Below are 16,581 nucleotides of genomic sequence, written 5' to 3' on the forward strand. Positions count from 1 at the left end.
CGGCGGCGGGCAGCGCGGGTGAAGATGAGGAGACGCGCGCGGAGGGCGAAACTCGCAAAAACCGGGGTGTAGACCCACATACCGGCGCGGGGGCGGCGAGCGCGGAAGGCGGGCTGAGGGAAAATGTGCAGGCTCAAAGAGCCGCCGCGGTGAGACGCAGGAGGCGCGCGGTTGTGACGTCAGACCCGGTGCGACGGTCAGCTCGAATCGCGGGGAGAGCCGGAGTGCCGGCGGGAGAGGCGAACACAACGTCAGAGGAGGAGGGGTTGGACTCTGGGACAGACCGAGGGGCGGGAACCTCGGAGGTGGGACAGGGGGGAGACGATGACGTCAGCTTGGGGGACACAGGAAGCAGCTCGGAGAGTACGTATGCGCAGAAAGTAAGACGCGGGCGGACCCGAGCCCAGTCCCCTGTGACGTCGCGGGTGAGGAGGGGCCGTGTTAGGGATTCTACATCCCGGGGCTCCACACCGTCTCCAGATCTGGTGCCTTTGGTTCAGAGCCTCGGAGTCCCAGTCCCTTCCCCTCACGGGGGACGCCGAGCAGGAAGAGGAAGTGGGGCAGTCGAGATTGCTCCGTCATCCGAGCCAGGGAGGCCGGTGACAGCGCCACCTAGTGGCAGGAGGGCAGAAGTGCACGACATGCCGGGTCGGCTCGGCGGAGCCACAGCGCCATCTCGTGGCGAGACTGCAACAATGCAGCAATTTTTTCCAACAATATATAAAAAGAAAAGCACCTCGAAGAAGACAATGTTAACAGGACAAAGGGATTATCCATCCACTTTGGGATTTCATGAAGATGATGAAAGCTCAGATGAAGAACAGCTACAAGGGGAAGATGTCATAAGGATCACAGCATCGGAAGGTGTCCCAACATGGATGCTATCAGCAGCAGAAGCAGCAAAAAGCTTCTTGCATTCATTCGATGCAGTAAAGAAGAAATATCAACAGGATCCTCGAGTTTCCTTTTCGGATTTAGGAGCAAGGCCAAAAACCTCAAGGCGAAAAATGAGACACCATGAATCACCGATGACATCTACAACACCATTATTCATGCAAATCCCAATGGAATCTGATGAAGAGGGGTTTCAAGAGACGGTGAAGACAATGGATTGGAGGCAAATCAGAGAAGCATTGGAAAAGGAAAAGCATTTATTCCCGGGATCAGGGGATTTGACAATGCCAGTGACATATGATGCCCAGGGACAGAATCCAAGGTGGGAAAGGATGGGTCATGAGACACTCAAAGACTTAGGGAAGGCAGCTCAGACTTTTGGGCTGAACTCACAATACTTCAAACAGCTATTAAGAGGGACATTCTCTATGTATGATCTCACACCATATGACATTCGAAGTATTGTGGCAATGATCCTCACTGACACACAGAGTCTTGTCTGGGAAAAAAGGTGGAGAAAATATCTTGCTGAGTTGCGGAACAGATACCAAGGTGGGCCGAATGCGAACCTCACAGAAGGGCAATTAGCAGGGGATCCTCCAGATGACTATCCAGGGGAACAAGCAGCGCGGCTTCCACGAAGAGTGTTAAGCGACATCAAAGAAGCAGCGCGATTGGCAATCATGCAAATTACGCCGACAGGAGCTCCGGATGTCCCGTTCTCTTGCATCAGGCAAGGTCCCACAGAGCCATTCATGTCATTCATCGACCGACTCACGCAAGCCGTGGATCGACAGGTGACAACAGAAGAAGTGAAGAGGCCTCTCTTGGAGAATTTAGCTTTTGGCAATGCCAACCCGGATTGTCAACGGGTGATTAGCACCATGCCAGGACGGCCATCCTTGGCAGAGATGGTGGAGGCATGCAGCAAGGTGGGGACGCCTCAGCACGTCGCAGCGATTGTAAAGAATGACTTAAAAGAGGAATGGGAGAAACAGCTAAAGGAACGCTCAGAAGGGCAATCAGAGGACAAGACATTGGAGAAGATGTTTGAGAAATTACTCCATCAACAGGACGAAAATGTCAACAAAGTTCTTGCAGCAATGCAGAAAAGGAACAGACCCCAAGGAGGACAGTGCTACGGATGTGGGGAATCTGGGCACATGAAAAGGAATTGCCCACGGACACATATACCAACGCCAGCCCAGAGAGTGGAAAGACCAATTTGCGCACGGTGCGGAAGAGGAAGACACTCTGTGAAAGAATGTTATTCCCGGACAGATGTGGAAGGAAATCCGTTGCCGCATCCGGGAAACGGGAAATTGAGCGCGGGAAATCCCCAGCGCGCTCCGACACAAGTACTGGCGGTGTCACAAGAAAAGACAGGGCAGTCATCAGTGAGCGACAAGCAGATGCCCTCAGCAAAACCCTCAGTCGATTCCACAGTGACCCAGACCTCCTCCCACCAGGGGCACAGTGTGCATTGGCAGCTTCAAAACTAGTATGCTTTCTAGATGAAAGTCATGCGGAGATACCAACAGGTATCCGCGGGGACTCATACAAGAAACAAGATTTCTTGATAATTGGACAAGATAAGTGCAGTATTCTTGGGCTCATTGTCTATCCAACAGTTGTCTCAGCAGACAAAAATACAGAGTTAACAGTTTTGGCAAGAGCGCTTCGTCCACCATTGACTGTGCCGGAAAATACTGTGGTTGCGAGAGCCTTTGCATTGCCACCACACGCAGTTGGAGAGGTCATGTCAATCTTCGACGAAGAAGGTCTCCCTATGAAAGAGCATGTTGAAGTACATACAACATGGGTGAAGCACATAGGTCGAGACCGACCCACGCTCACGTGCCAATTGACATGTGGGGACAGGACAATATCGATCAGAGGTATGCTCGACACAGGGGCGGATGTAACAGTAATATCGTACATCTTTTGGCCACGCAATTGGAGCTTGGTCGCGCCATTGGGCTCTCTCTCAGGCATCGGGGGAGCATCTCTGTGTCTGCAAAGTGAGAATTCCGTCGTTGTCACGGGACCAGGAGATAAGACGGCGATCATTCGTCCTTTTGTCGTTCAAAAGCCGATCACAGTCTGGGGTCGGGACCTTTTGGCACAATGGGGCGCGAAGATCGAAATGGATTTTTAATAGGGGTCACTGCAGCACTCGCCACACTGAAGCTGACATGGAAAACAGATGATCCAGTTTGGGTGGATCAGTGGCCCCTTGAGCGGAAAAAATTGAGTGCTTTGAAAGACCTGGTCCAAGAACAATTGCAGAAGGGACACATCAAGCCAACAGACAGCCCTTGGAATTCTCCCGTGTTTGTCATCAAGAAAAAGCTGTCGGGCAAATGGAGGTTGTTACACGACCTCAGGAAGATCAACGAAGTCATAGAAGACATGGGGCCACTTCAGTTGGGACTTCCATCTGTCTCGATGATTCCCAGAGATTGGCAGCTTGTGGTCATTGACCTCAAGGATTGCTTTTTCAGTATCCCACTCCATCCAGATGATGCTCCGAGATTTGCCTTTTCAGTCCCGAGTATCAACAGGGAAACGCCTCTGCAGCGGTACCATTGGGTCTGTCTTCCACAAGGCCTGAAAAATTCTCCGACGATCTGTCAATGGTACGTGGCACGAGCTTTGGCACCAGCACGAAAGAAATTTCCGAAGGCAAAGATCATTCATTACATGGATGATTTGCTCATTGCAGCATCAACACGACAGGAGCTGCAAGAAGCTCGTGACTGTGTGATTGCAGAGGTGCAAAAGGCAGGTCTGGAAATCAGCATTTCAAAGATTCAAGAGGTTGCACCTTGGAAATATCTAGGGTGGAAAATCTCAGAGAAAACAATAAAGCCTCAAAAGGTGGAGATCAGCACAAAGGTCAACAATTTGCATGATTTGCAACAGCTTTTGGGAGAAATCAACTGGATGAGACCAGTTTTGGGAATCACAAATAGTGACATTCCAGCACTGCTTGATCTCTTGAGAGGAGACACAGACATTCGTTCTCCCAGGACACTCACACCAGAAGCAAGAAAAGAGTTGGAGAAAATCTCGGACGCGATACAGAAAAGGCAGGCACACCGATTTGTTCCATCGTTGCCTTTTCAGTTGGCAGTGCTGGGGAAGAAAACACAGTTCCATGGTTTGATCTTCCAATGGGATGAATCACAAAAGGACTCTTTGATAATCATAGAGTGGATTTTCCTACCGCACAGGCCCGCGAAAACGATTCTCACAGATCTGGAGATGGCAGCACAAATCATCATAAAGGCGAGAACAAGGCTGCTGACAATGGCAGGAAGAGAATTCTCAGTCATCAGGTTACCTCTGAAACGAGACTACTTTGATTGGGCAATGCAACAATCGAAAGACCTATTAATCGCATTGTTAGCGTTCCCAGGAGCTTGCACAATCCACTTTCCCCAACACAGAATACTGCAATCGCAAATATGCTATAGAGCAAAACCACAGATAAGTGAAGAACCTTTGGACGGGATCACCGTGTTCATGGATGGCTCGGGGAAGACACACAAGTCAGTGATCACGTGGAGAGACTCAATGACAGGGGATTGGGAATCAGACGTGAGGATGGTTCAGGGCTCTCCACAAATTGTGGAGTTGGCAGCCGTTGTCCGAGCATTTCAGTTGTTCAAACAGCCTCTCAATCTGGTGACAGATTCCGCATATATTGCGGGTGTGGTCAAGAGATTGGAGGGTTCGCTCTTGAAAGAAGTCAGTAATGAGGTTTTATACTCATACCTGACAAGCTTGAAAACACTGCTAGAGAGCAGGGAAAGAGAGTATTTTATCACACACATTAGAGCGCACACAACACTTCCGGGGTTTTTAGCGGAAGGGAATGCTCGGGCGGACAGGTTGACAATGCCCATTTTGCAAACACTGCCGGACATTTTTGAGCAGGCAAGGTTAAGTCATGCGTTCTTTCATCAGAATGCGCAAGCACTGATGGAGTCCTTTCGTCTCACAAAGAGTCAGGCGAGGGAGATCATTAGTGCTTGTCCAGACTGTCAGCTTGTGCAGCCACCTTCTTCTACCGGGGCCATCAATCCGCGGGGGCTGCAAAGTCTTCAGTTGTGGCAAGCTGATGTCACAAAATACCCATCTTTTGGGAAGCTCAAAAATGTTCATGTTTCTGTAGATACATTCTCAGGTGCAGTCTTTGCTTCAGCACATGCTGGGGAAACAGCAGACCATGCTTGCCGACACTTTCTGCAGGCATTTGCAGCATTAGGTGTGCCTCAGGAGATAAAAACAGATAATGGTCCAACATACACAGGCAGGGTGCTTGACAGATTCCTGAAAAGGTGGGGTGTCAGACACACGTTTGGTATTCCGCATTCACCCACAGGTCAGGCAATCATTGAGAGAACACATCACACCCTAAAATCCCTTCTGGACAGACAGAGAAGGGGTGAGCCAGAGGCAACACCTCACATGAAATTAAATAAGGCATTGTATGTGCTGAATTTCCTAAATAGCTCATCCTCGAAACCTGATCCACCGATCGTGAGACATTTTCTAAACAACACACAGGCAAAGCTAAGGGAGAATCCTTTAGTTTTGATCAGAAACCCAGAGACCGGACAAATAGAGGGTCCTTTCAAACTAATCACTTGGGGAAAGGGTTTCGCTTGTATCTCCACAGATCGAGGTCTGAAGTGGGTGTCGGCACGACACGTGAAGCCATTCCGAACGCGAGAACACGAGAATGCTGATCCAAGAAGCAAAGAGACGAGTACTCAGACAGAAGTCGAGACTCAGACTGCGAAAAACGACCCAGAAGAGAAATAAAAAGAAACTAAGGACTTTGGGGGGTTTTCACATAAAAGCAAAAAAAGGTCTTTTGGTGCAAACAGAAGGGGGAGATGTGGGATCTCAGTCTCTCAGAACTGGGGCGCAGGGTGAACCAGACTACCCCTGGGGGGGCTCGGGAGTCCTGGAATGTTGCCAGAAATGTCTGGTGGCTGGACTTTGATCCCACATGGGAGATGACATCAGTATGAGGACGGGAGGATTTCACTGGGGTGAATGGTGAAGGGACAAGTTAATTGGAGTGTGAGATACAGGGTTTAAGATCCCTGTACAGGGGGGTCTAGAGAGGTAAGATGGAGGAATTGGGGCGTGCCCTTCTCCTTCTTCTTCTTCCTCTAGGCCTCCATCTTCTGTGGTGGAGTTGGCACTCTGGGATTGGACCTTACTAGGGGAACACTGGTTAATAAGGGTAGAGGGTATTGGAGAAAAATGATAAATATTGTATACGTAACTCCGGGTATAAAGATAGACGACCGCCCCAGGGGCTCTCAGTGTGTGCCCATGGCTGACTGCTGAGCAGAACTCTGTCAGGCCAAGAGAAAATCTTTTAGATAAGCAATTAATAAACACCGAGACCGAGAACAATTCTGAAGCTTCCTCTCGTCCTTTCGAACCCCGGGGGCCCAAGGCCATCTTTGGGCTTTTCCCAGACCATCTAAACAGCACCAAAATCCGACAGATTCCCTTGCATATAGGGAATTTTTCAGAGGGAGCATCAGTTTTGACTGTGAGAACCTGGGAAGACAGATGGTTCTTTTCCACATTAAGGAAAGCACAGAGTCCCAGTTCTCCAGGGGCTGATGAGAGGCAGCCCTCAGCATTCTAAGATCAGCTGGACCTTTTCAGTGGCCCCTGGGAGGCCAAACCAGCCAAACCTGTTCCATCTCCCCTTGGTTCCATGAGGCCCTGCAGTGTCACAATGTTCTCCTTGCTTCTGCAGTGTGGCCCCGTGCTTCCATGAGACCGTGCAGGGTCACAGTGGCCCTTTGGTTCCGTGGGGCCCCACAGTGTCACAATGCTCTCCATGATTCCATGGGGCCTTGCAATTCCACAATGCTCTCCATGGATCCACGGTGCCCTGCAGGATCACAACGGACCTTTGGTTCCACGAGGCCCTGAAATGCAGCAATGGCCTCTTGGTTCCACAAAGCCCTGCTGCTTCACACTGGCCCCTTGGGACCATACGGCCCAGCAGAGCCACAGTGATGGCCTTGGTACCACGAGGCCCCACAGTGTCACCATGATCCCCACAGGAAGGAAACCACACAGCCCCAGTGTTTCAGGAGCTGATGAACTGCAGTCACCAGAGGCCAAGGCCAGGCCTGTCTGTCTGTCCTGGCAGCTTTGTCTTGGAGGAGCTCTTGGATATTGGAAATTTTGAATGTGGAATCCCAATTTCAGCCATTTCTCCCTGGAGGAGAAAGCCAGTTCTTTTCCACAGAAAGGAAAGAATGGAGCCCCTGTGCTTGGAAGACAGGTGAGAGCCAGCCCTCAGGAGGCCAAGGCCAGCCAGACCTGGCTGGACAGGCAGCTTTTGTGTAGAAGCAATCAATGGATATAGGACTTTTGCAGGTGGAATCCCAATTTCAGCCATGAGCACTTGCAAAAACATAGTTCTTTTCCATAGGAAGGAAAGGGTGGAGCCTCAGTGTTTGAAGGCAGGTGAGACTGAAATTTCAGGAAGACCAGGTCAGCCAGACTTGCTGGCAATGGCAGATTTTGTTTGGGAACAATCCCTGGATATTGGGAATTTTGGAGATGGAATCCTTTTTTGGCCATGGATGCTTGAATGAGAAGGGCAGTTCTTTTCCAATTGAAGGAAAGCCCAGAGCACCAGGGTTTCAGGGGTACAAGAGAGGAGACCTTCAACATGCCAAGGGCAGTTGGACCAGTCAGACCAAGCCAACCAGACCAGTTCCCTGTTCCCTTGTTTCCATGAGGCCCTGCAGTGTCCCAGTGGAGGTGTCATATTGGATCCTTGGTTCCATGAGGCCCAGATGTGTCACACTGGCCTCTTGTTTCCATGGGGCTCCAGTGTCACAATGGTCCCTTGCTTCCATGAGGCCTGGCAGTGTCACAGGGGTTTCCTTGGTGCTGCAGTGTCACAATGGACCCTTGTTTCCATGAAGACTTGCAGTGTCACAGGGGTCTCCTGGACCCATGAGGCCCTGCAGAGCCCCTTGTTTCAATGAAGCATCAAATTGTCAGAATGGCCTCCAGGATTCCATGAGGCCCCACAATGTCCCAATGGACCGTTGGTTCCATGGGGTCCTGCAATGTTCATGGATCCTTAGTTCCTGCAGTGTCACAATGGCCTCCTTGGTTCCAAGGTGCCACACAGTGTGACAACTTCCCCTTGGTCTGCCAAGACTCCAGAGTGTCACAATGGTTCCTTGCTTGCATGAGGCCTTCTAGTGTCACAATGGTCTCCATGATCCCACAAGGCCTTGCAGTGTCACAACAGACCTTTGGTTTCATGGAGCCCCAGAGTGTCACTATGGTCCCCTTGATTCCACAAGGCTCTGAAGTGCCACAATGGCCCTTTGGTTCCACAAGGCCTCCAAGTGTAAAAATGGCCTCCATGGTTCCATGTGGCCACGCTGTGTCACAATAGACCTTTGGTTCCATGATGTCCCAGAGTGTCACAATGGTATCTTGGTTCCACAGTGTCAGAATGGACCCTTCATCCCATGGACACCCACAGTGTTCACTGCAGTCCCCTTGATTCCACCAGGCCCTGCCATGCTCTAATGGCCCCTTGGTTCCACTGGGTCCCAAAGTGTCAGAACAGTCTCCATTGTTCCATAAGGCCCCGCAATGTCACTGTGCTCCCCTTGGTTCCACAGGGCCCCACAGTGGAACAATGGACTCTTGGTTCCATGAGGTTCCTCAGTCCCAATGGTCTCCTTGGATCCGCAGTGTCACAATTGCCCCTTGGCTCTGTGTGGCCACTCTGTGTCACAACGGCTCATGGTTCCATGAGGCTACACAGTTTAAAAAAGGACCCTTGGTTCCATCAGGCCTTGCTGTGTCACAATGGACTTGTGCTTCCATGAGCTCTCACACTGCCAGCAGCAGTCTCCTTGGTTCTGCAGTGTCACCATGGACCCTTTGTTTCATGATGTCCCGCAGTAGAACACGGTCACTATGGTTCCGTGAGGTTCTGCAGTGCCACAATGGACCCATGGTTCCACCAGGCCTTGCTGTGTCACAATGGCCCCTTGGTTCCAAGAGGTTTCTCAGGGTCACAATGGTCTTCTTGGATCCGCAGTATCACAATGGACCATTGGTTCAATGTGGCCCCAATGTGCCAAAATGGATTATGGTTCCATGGGGTTCTGCTGTGTCACAATGGACCCTTTGTTCCATGAGTTTGCACAGTATCACAGCTGACTCCTTGGTTCTGCGAGGAACCACTGTCACCAACTCTCTGAAATATCAGAAAAAGGGTCCTGAACACTCATTTGCTATTTCAGAGAGTGTCATACATTCAGGACTGAGCTCTAGTGAGGGATAAATCCTAATCTTACTTGGACATGTAATTCTACCACTGTGTTGCCTATAAACAGTTAGTGAATGCCACTTAGAATTTACCCACTTCCATAAAATCCACCTCAAGATCCCAGATTCCCTCCTTGTTTTCTCTATCCCTGCCCCCTTGAGCCAGATGTCTTCTTCTTTTCTTCCAACCATCCTTGCTGTGAAAGCGGCCCCTGCATGTCTTGTTCCTGTGCTGAAAGTTCACAGGCAGGGTAAAAGTGGAATGAACCCTTTTGGTATCAGCCCCAGGCTTTGTGTGGGCAGGCAGAGGCAGGCAGGAGGCAGAGCTGTCAGCAAAGGAAGGGGCCAGCCAGGTGGGGCAGCTGGGGGATGCCAACAGCCTGCAGGGACAGAGGCGCAGGGCAGGGACACCGTAGCACAGCCTGGGCTGCACAGGGCACAGGCATGTGCAGCAGCTGCAAGACAGCCCTGCCAGAGCCACCTTGGGCAGCACTTTGGCCATGGCTGCTGGGCCTGGGCCTGAGGCTGGAGCAGGAGACAAGTGACCCTTGCAGGCCTGGGGCCTCATTGCCTCCTTCTCCCTGCTCAGCATCCTGGCAGGGGCCGCCCCATGCTCCTGCCCTTGCCATTGCACATCCCCACATGCCAGTGCCCATCCCGGCAAGAGCCCTGAGCAAGGAGGGAGGGACAGCATCTGCCTGGCCAGGGGCTGGGGCTCAGGCCTTGGCCCTTGGCATTCCTCAAACACATCCAGCTTTGCTCAGCACCAGAGATACCTTGGCCTTGTTTATGCCAGCTGTCATCACGGCCTCCAGTGTTCTGCTCTAACTGGAACCTGGGGACACCTTCTTGGTCATGTCCCTTAGTGGGACCCATTAAAACTTTAAGAAAATTTGGAGTCTAAATTTAACTTTGAGTTCTTGAGAAGTTTTTTGAAGACACTCTCAGGTACTGAATCTGATGTAAACAACACCAAAGCCCTGAGAGGGTCATTAAAGTTTTCCTAGTCCACTTATGGAGAAAGATTTCAAAGAACTTGTAAAAAATACGCATTCGTATTTTAAAGGATGTATTTTATTTTATTTCTCTTCAAAGCAGAGGTAATTGCAGCATTCTGTGATTGATATTGACCCAGGGTCTCTCCTCAGCAGCTCTGGCCTGCTCACAGAAGCTGTGCCTGGAGCTCTGACCCAGTGTGGACAACCTTGCTCCACATTGCCCAGCCCCATCCTGTCTGTCCTCACTCCCCTGGGACCTGCTATGCTTGCAGAGCTGGCTGCACTCAGCCTAAGAGGAGTTTGCCCTTTTTGGGATTTTTTGAAGCAATCTGAAACTCCTGAGTTTCCCCACTGCAAACAGACACACTGCTCAGGTGTGTGCCGGCCCCAGGTGCCAGCAAAGCCACTGCAGAGCTGCCCTGGGCCAGCTGTGAGGGTGGATCATCAGCCCAAGCTGCACGGGGCCACTGCAAGGGGCTGTGGCCATGGGCACTGCACTGACCCCACTGCTGGGTTTGGCTGCCACGGCCGCCGACAGAAATTCAACTGTCCTTGGAAACACTGGGGAGGACTGGGACATACTGGGGAACACTGGGAAGGCTGTGGGAGACACTGGGACATACTGGGAGTGATACTGAGGAGGAGTGGGACAACCTGGGAATACGGGGAATACTGAGGGGGAATCTGGGTGGAGGGGGATGGACTGTGGGGGTACACTGGGACATACTGGGAGTGATACTGGGGCAAACTGGGGACACTGGGGACATTGCGGGGAAGACTGGGGACACTGGGGCATCCTCTGGATGAAATTGAGGTGAACTGGAAGGGACTGGGAATAAACTGAGGCGTATTCGGAGGGACTGGGCAGTACCGGGAGGGGCTGGAGGACGGAGAATGGGCTGTTCCCGCCTCCACCACATCCCATTTGCCGAGGCTCCCGCAAATCACCTACCGCAGCTAATCAGCACAAGGGACCCGGTTTTGGGGGTGGTGCCTAGATTGGCGCCTTTCCTTTTTGCCTACAACTCCCATCATGCCCCACGGCCCGATTGAGCCCAATTAGAGCCGGAATTACAACTCCCGTCATGCCCGACGCTCCACAGAACACCGGGATCCGCCCCCATCTGTTCCATAAGTGTCCCCCACGCCTTCCAGGATCCCGCAGTGCCCCCTCAGCGCTCATTTGGGACCCCCCAAAAGCGTCCCCGGACCCTTGAGTGATCCCAACCCCACAGATGCCTGGTACAGCCACTTCTGGGAATTCATCTCCTCCCATCCCCCGCGGCCCCAGAGCCCCTCAGAACACAGTCAGGCGCCTAAAACTCCTGCCGTGCCCCGCGCTCTTAAGAACCTGGTTAGAGCTCCCCGAGCTCCCCCTAAGGGCTCTCGAACCATTTAAGTTCCACCGAGGACCTCAAGTCGCGGCTCGGACGCAAAAGTGTCCTCCAAGCGTCTTCCCGGACCCCCAAACATTGTGTTCGAGCCACTCTCGGGACTACAGCTCCCATCATGCTCCGCGGCGCAAGTCCAGCGTTATTCCAGCCGGGACTTTATCTCCCGTCATGCCCCTCGCCCCACTGAGAGCCATTGCAGCTGCGCCCAGAACTCCCGTGATGCTCCGCGGCCCCGTTAAACCGTATGATAGCCGCGCTACAGGAGTCTCTGAAGCATCAGAGCCTCCAGCCAGGCTGGTGGTCACTGCATTTCTGCACAAGAATCGGCCCGGGCACAGCAGGATCTGCTCATCTCGAGGGCTGCCCCGAGGCCCCACCTGGAGAGCTCCCAAACATTTCAGTCCCACAGTTAATTTCGAAGTTAATTTGTTCATTTTGGAGCTGGTTCATTTTGAGGGCTCTTGACTGAGCTCAGTCACTTGGTTTCAAGTTGATGGCCTGTCTCAGACCAGCCTCTGCTCTGCTCTGTGTGGACAATGAGATGGGAGAGTCCTTGGGCCACCCAGGGGTCCAGTGACTTCGGTGCTCTGGTTGTCATCAACAGAGCTTTGTTTCACTGCTTCAGACCCTCCCTCTCCTCTTCTCCCCGGCATTTTAAATAATCCTATTTTCAAAGTCACCTGCTCTGCTCTTCATGTCTAAAAGCAAACCAAAAAACCTGAAAGGGAAAATACCTTTTTCTTAGACATAGCTTTATTTTAGACTTTATTAGAAAATACAGTCTTTATTGCATATATTTTTCTCATGTATCTTTCCTTAGCTGTGCATTTTGATGTCAAAACAGAGTAACTTAATTACTTAATTAATCCAGCATTTGAGACTTGAAAAGTGAGTTTAATCTATTCCCTGCAGGCACCCAGGAGAATTTGTTGTCTTGAGGCTCCCTCTGTAACCAGTAGAGACAAGAGAACATTTGGAGGCTGGGTGCTCCCATCTGGCACACAAAGCAAAAATTACAAATCTCTCACTCTGCACTTGGGTTATTTGCTATCAATGGCAATGAAGGACTGCATGGGAACAGGTGCATTTTGGTGCAGACAGGAGACAGCTCAGATTGTGACACTGTGTGGATCCATAATAAATTCCAGTCCTCATTTGGAGCACTCAAAAACCAAGTTATAATTGGTCCCTATTCTGCCCTCCCCACTCCTTTCCTGACGAGCCAGAGAGGGAAAAGCTGTGGAAGAAAGCAGAGGGTTGCAAAAGAGATACTTGGGATTGCTTATTTTGGAATCAACAGATCCTCAGGGACTCCTGTCCAAAGGCAGGTACTGAAAAGTAGAAACAAGGAACTTCAATGTACAGATTGGATGTAATTTCACAGTTTAGTGTTTGCGCTGTAGATGAGAGGTGTTTGGCACATGGGTGTGACAGATTTTGCAGTAGGTCTGAGTGAGCTGGGAATTTCCCACGAAAGGGGGGAAATAGCCAAGAACTCTTTAGAATCCTCTGTTCTGGTGAAAGAACTTTTTGGGTGTGTTTGGAAAAGGTAGAAAGAACACAATAAACCCCTGGCATCTCTACCTGAAATGGTAAACAGAACAATCAGGGTGTGAGAATTGTTTGAAGCACGATCTCTGTGCTCTATAGCAAGACTGCAGGAAAAGAAAAAAACAGAGAAGGAAGGATAGAAATGTTTGTCCAGACTGTGAAATTTTCCCACTTGTTTTTGCCATGTTCCTGTCTCAGCAGGATGAGCTGGAATTCAGCATGGGACCAGAAAATGAAACAGCAGTTACTGAGTTCATCCTAGAGGGTTTTCCAGAGCTGGATCCAAGGCTGCAGGTATTTTTCTCTCTGGTCCTTCTGCTCACGTACCTGACAACAGTGATGGGGAATGCAACCATCATTTTCCTCGTGTGTGTGGATCACCACCTGCAAACTCCCATGTACTTTTTCATCAGCAACCTGGCCTTCCTGGAAATCTGGTTTACATCCTCCACAAGCATCAAACTGTTTGTGATGCTGAGTTCTGGTCAGAACACTCTCTCACTTAGCAGCTGCTTTGCCCAAAACTATTTCTATTTTGCTATGGGCTGCACAGAGTTCATGCTGCTCGTTGTCATGTCCTTTGACCGCTATGTTGCCATCTGCCAACCTTTGCTCTATGCTGCCATCATGAAGCCTCAGCTCTGTGTCCGCCTGGTTGTTGCTGCTTGGATCCTCAGCTTTGCCCTGCTGAGCTACCGGCTGCTCTTCCTCTCTGAGCTGTCCTTCTGTGGCTCCAAGATCCCCCATTTCTTTTGTGACAACTCTCCCTTGTTCAAACTGTCCTGCTCTGACACCAGCCTGCTCTGGAAAATAGACTCTGTCTTCATATCCTGTGTTGTGCTGGGTTCCTTGTGTTTGACTCTGGCATTTTACATCTGCATCCTTTTCTGTGTTCTGCATCTTCCAGCAGCCTCTGGGAGGAAGAAAGCTTTGACTGCGTGTTCTTCCCATCTCATCACCTAATCCATTGCCTACGGGAGCTGCATTGATCTCTACACACGTCCTGCAGAATCTGTTTCCTTGAGCACCAACAGAATTGTAGCTCTGCTGAATACAGTCCTGTACCCATTCTTAAACCCATTCATCTACAGCCTTCGGAACAAACCTGTGATCCTGGCCCTGAGCAAATCCATTGCAAGGGCAAGAACAAAGCTTTTCCCCTAACCATGGTGCATTTCTGGAAAGCCATCCCAAGAATCTGGTGTCATCTGTTACACAATAGCAGTGCCTGTGAGTGCAGCCTCCAAACAGGGCTGCCTCAGGTCAAGAGATAAGAGACTCATCTGCACACCCAGACATGGCACCGACAATGGCAAGAGGAGAAACTCAGTTCATTCTCTGCCCTGGCTGCTCCCAGGACCATTTACTGGAGAGCCACCAGCTCATTAAGGGCCAATCTGCGTAACAGAGAAGAGTTCAGAAGAACAGCGGCAAGTGACAATCCAAATTACAGCTCCTGGGCGAAGGACATCTTGTCCAGCTCCTTCCCTGGGACAGCCAGCAGCCCCAGTGTCTAGGTTTGGAATCGCAAAGTCACTGAGAGGAGGTGGGGAAGACTGGGGGGAATTGGAAAGGGACCGGGAATGAACTCAGGTGTATTGGGAGGGACTGGTCTGTACTGGGAGGGACAGGAGAGGGTGCATTGGCTGCTCCCGCCTCCACCGCCTCCCATTTGCCGAGGCTCCCGCCCATCACAGCCTGCAGCCATTCAGCGCCAGAGGTCGGGGCCTCGAGAGGGGTGCCTAGGGTAGGTGCCGTATTTTCTGGTTTTGCCTACAACTCCCATCATGCCCCGCGGGCCGATTGAGCCCAATTGCAGCCAAAACAACAACGCCCATCATGTCCCGCGCTCCACAGAACCTCCAGGATCCCACAGTGCCCCCTGAGCGCCCATTCGGGACTCCCATAAGCACCCCCGAACCCCTGAGTGCTCCCACCCCCACAGATGGCCGGTACAGCCACTTCTGGGAATTCATCTCCTCTCGTCCCCCGCGGCCCCAGAGCCCCTCAGAACACAGTCCCGCGCCTAAAACTCCGGCCGCAACCCGCGCCCTAAAGAGCCTGGTTGGAGCTCTCCGAGCTTCTCCCAAGGGCTCCCGTGCTGTTTACGTTCCCCCAGAAGATCTCAAGTCGGGGCTCGGACACAAAGGTGTCCCCCAAGAGCCGTCCCGGACTCCCAAACATTTCGTTCCAACCACTTCCAGGACTACAGCTCCCATCATGCTCCGCGGCGCACGACCAGCGCCATTCCAGCCGGGACTTCATCTCCTCTCATGCCCTGTGCCACACCGAGAGCCATTGCAGCTGCGCCCAGAACTCCCGTGATGCTCCGCGGCTCCGTTAAACCGTATGATACCCGCGCTTACAACTCCCATCACCCCCCGCACCCCAGACAGCCCCGTTCGAGGCCCCTAAGGGCCCGCCCGGATCCTGAAGGGCCCCAAATTCCCCTCCGTGACCTCCAAGGGTCCCCCTGGACCCCCAAGTGCTGCCCCGGACCCTGAATTGTCCCTCAGAATCCCTGAGTGCCCCTCCAAGTGCCCACCCGGCTTCCCCAAGTATCCTCCAGACCCTCAAGTTCTCTCTGAATTCCCTCCCCAGACCCAAAACTGCCCCAAATGTGCCCCAGAAATGTCTCCGGGAACCTCGAAGTGCACTGCCCCCCCAACCCTGTCTGAGAAAAAGATGATAAAAAAGATGACAAAAAGACTACAAATATACCTAATTAACGTAAAGAGAAAGAAATAAATAGCCAATAGAAATTAATTAATTAATTCATGAAGGGAATTGTGTTACTTGGAACCAATGATGAATAATTTTCTTGGTTGCTAGAAATGTATCCAGTTTTAATATAAATATACAAATTAGGTAATAAAAATATTGTCTAAGACTATCCCAAATAAAAATAATATAACTCTAATTTTGTTATTAATAAATTTTATTTATAAGGAAAAATGCTTAAATTTTTCTTTTTTTTTGGGATGTCAGTCCCAGGTGGGCGTTGTCAGACATGGTGAGACTGGGGGTGAGGAGCCGATTGTCCAAACAGGCTCAGCCTGCAAGGGGCTCATTCTTATCCATGCCCAGACATCCTAAGGAGACATTCAGCATCCAGATCACCTAGGGAATGCTTCTATCCCCTCTTCTCATAACTAAAAAATAAAAAAATTCTGATGTGATTAAAAAAACAAAAATCATGAGGTGCATTTTGACATCTTCCTCCTGAAGATAACTCCAAACTGACTCCAATCACTCTACAAGCCCTGGAGACTCAAAGACAATGGAAGGGAGACAAAGAGCTCCTGAGCGCTTTCTGTATTTTAATCAGCACCACGCTGGATTTGGGGCTGGGTCCAGGAGCCTCAGGCACGCAGAGAAGGATGGAGAAG

General features: G+C 51.0%; 1 protein-coding gene across 1 annotated transcript; it reads left to right on the forward strand.

Annotated features, from left to right (window-relative positions):
* The first annotated feature begins 13,411 nt into the window (after positions 1-13,411).
* LOC128949433 (olfactory receptor 49-like) lies at positions 13,412-14,356 on the forward strand. The gene is given in 1 exon segment (XM_054294294.1): positions 13,412-14,356. A coding segment is annotated over 1 exon segment (945 nt).
* The last annotated feature ends 2,225 nt before the right edge of the window (positions 14,357-16,581 follow it).

This window comes from Melozone crissalis, unplaced genomic scaffold (genome assembly GCF_028551555.1).
Source record: "Melozone crissalis strain CALT ecotype California unplaced genomic scaffold, PUWL_Pcris_2 ptg000231l_1, whole genome shotgun sequence".
NCBI classification, from domain to species: domain Eukaryota; kingdom Metazoa; phylum Chordata; class Aves; order Passeriformes; family Passerellidae; genus Melozone; species Melozone crissalis.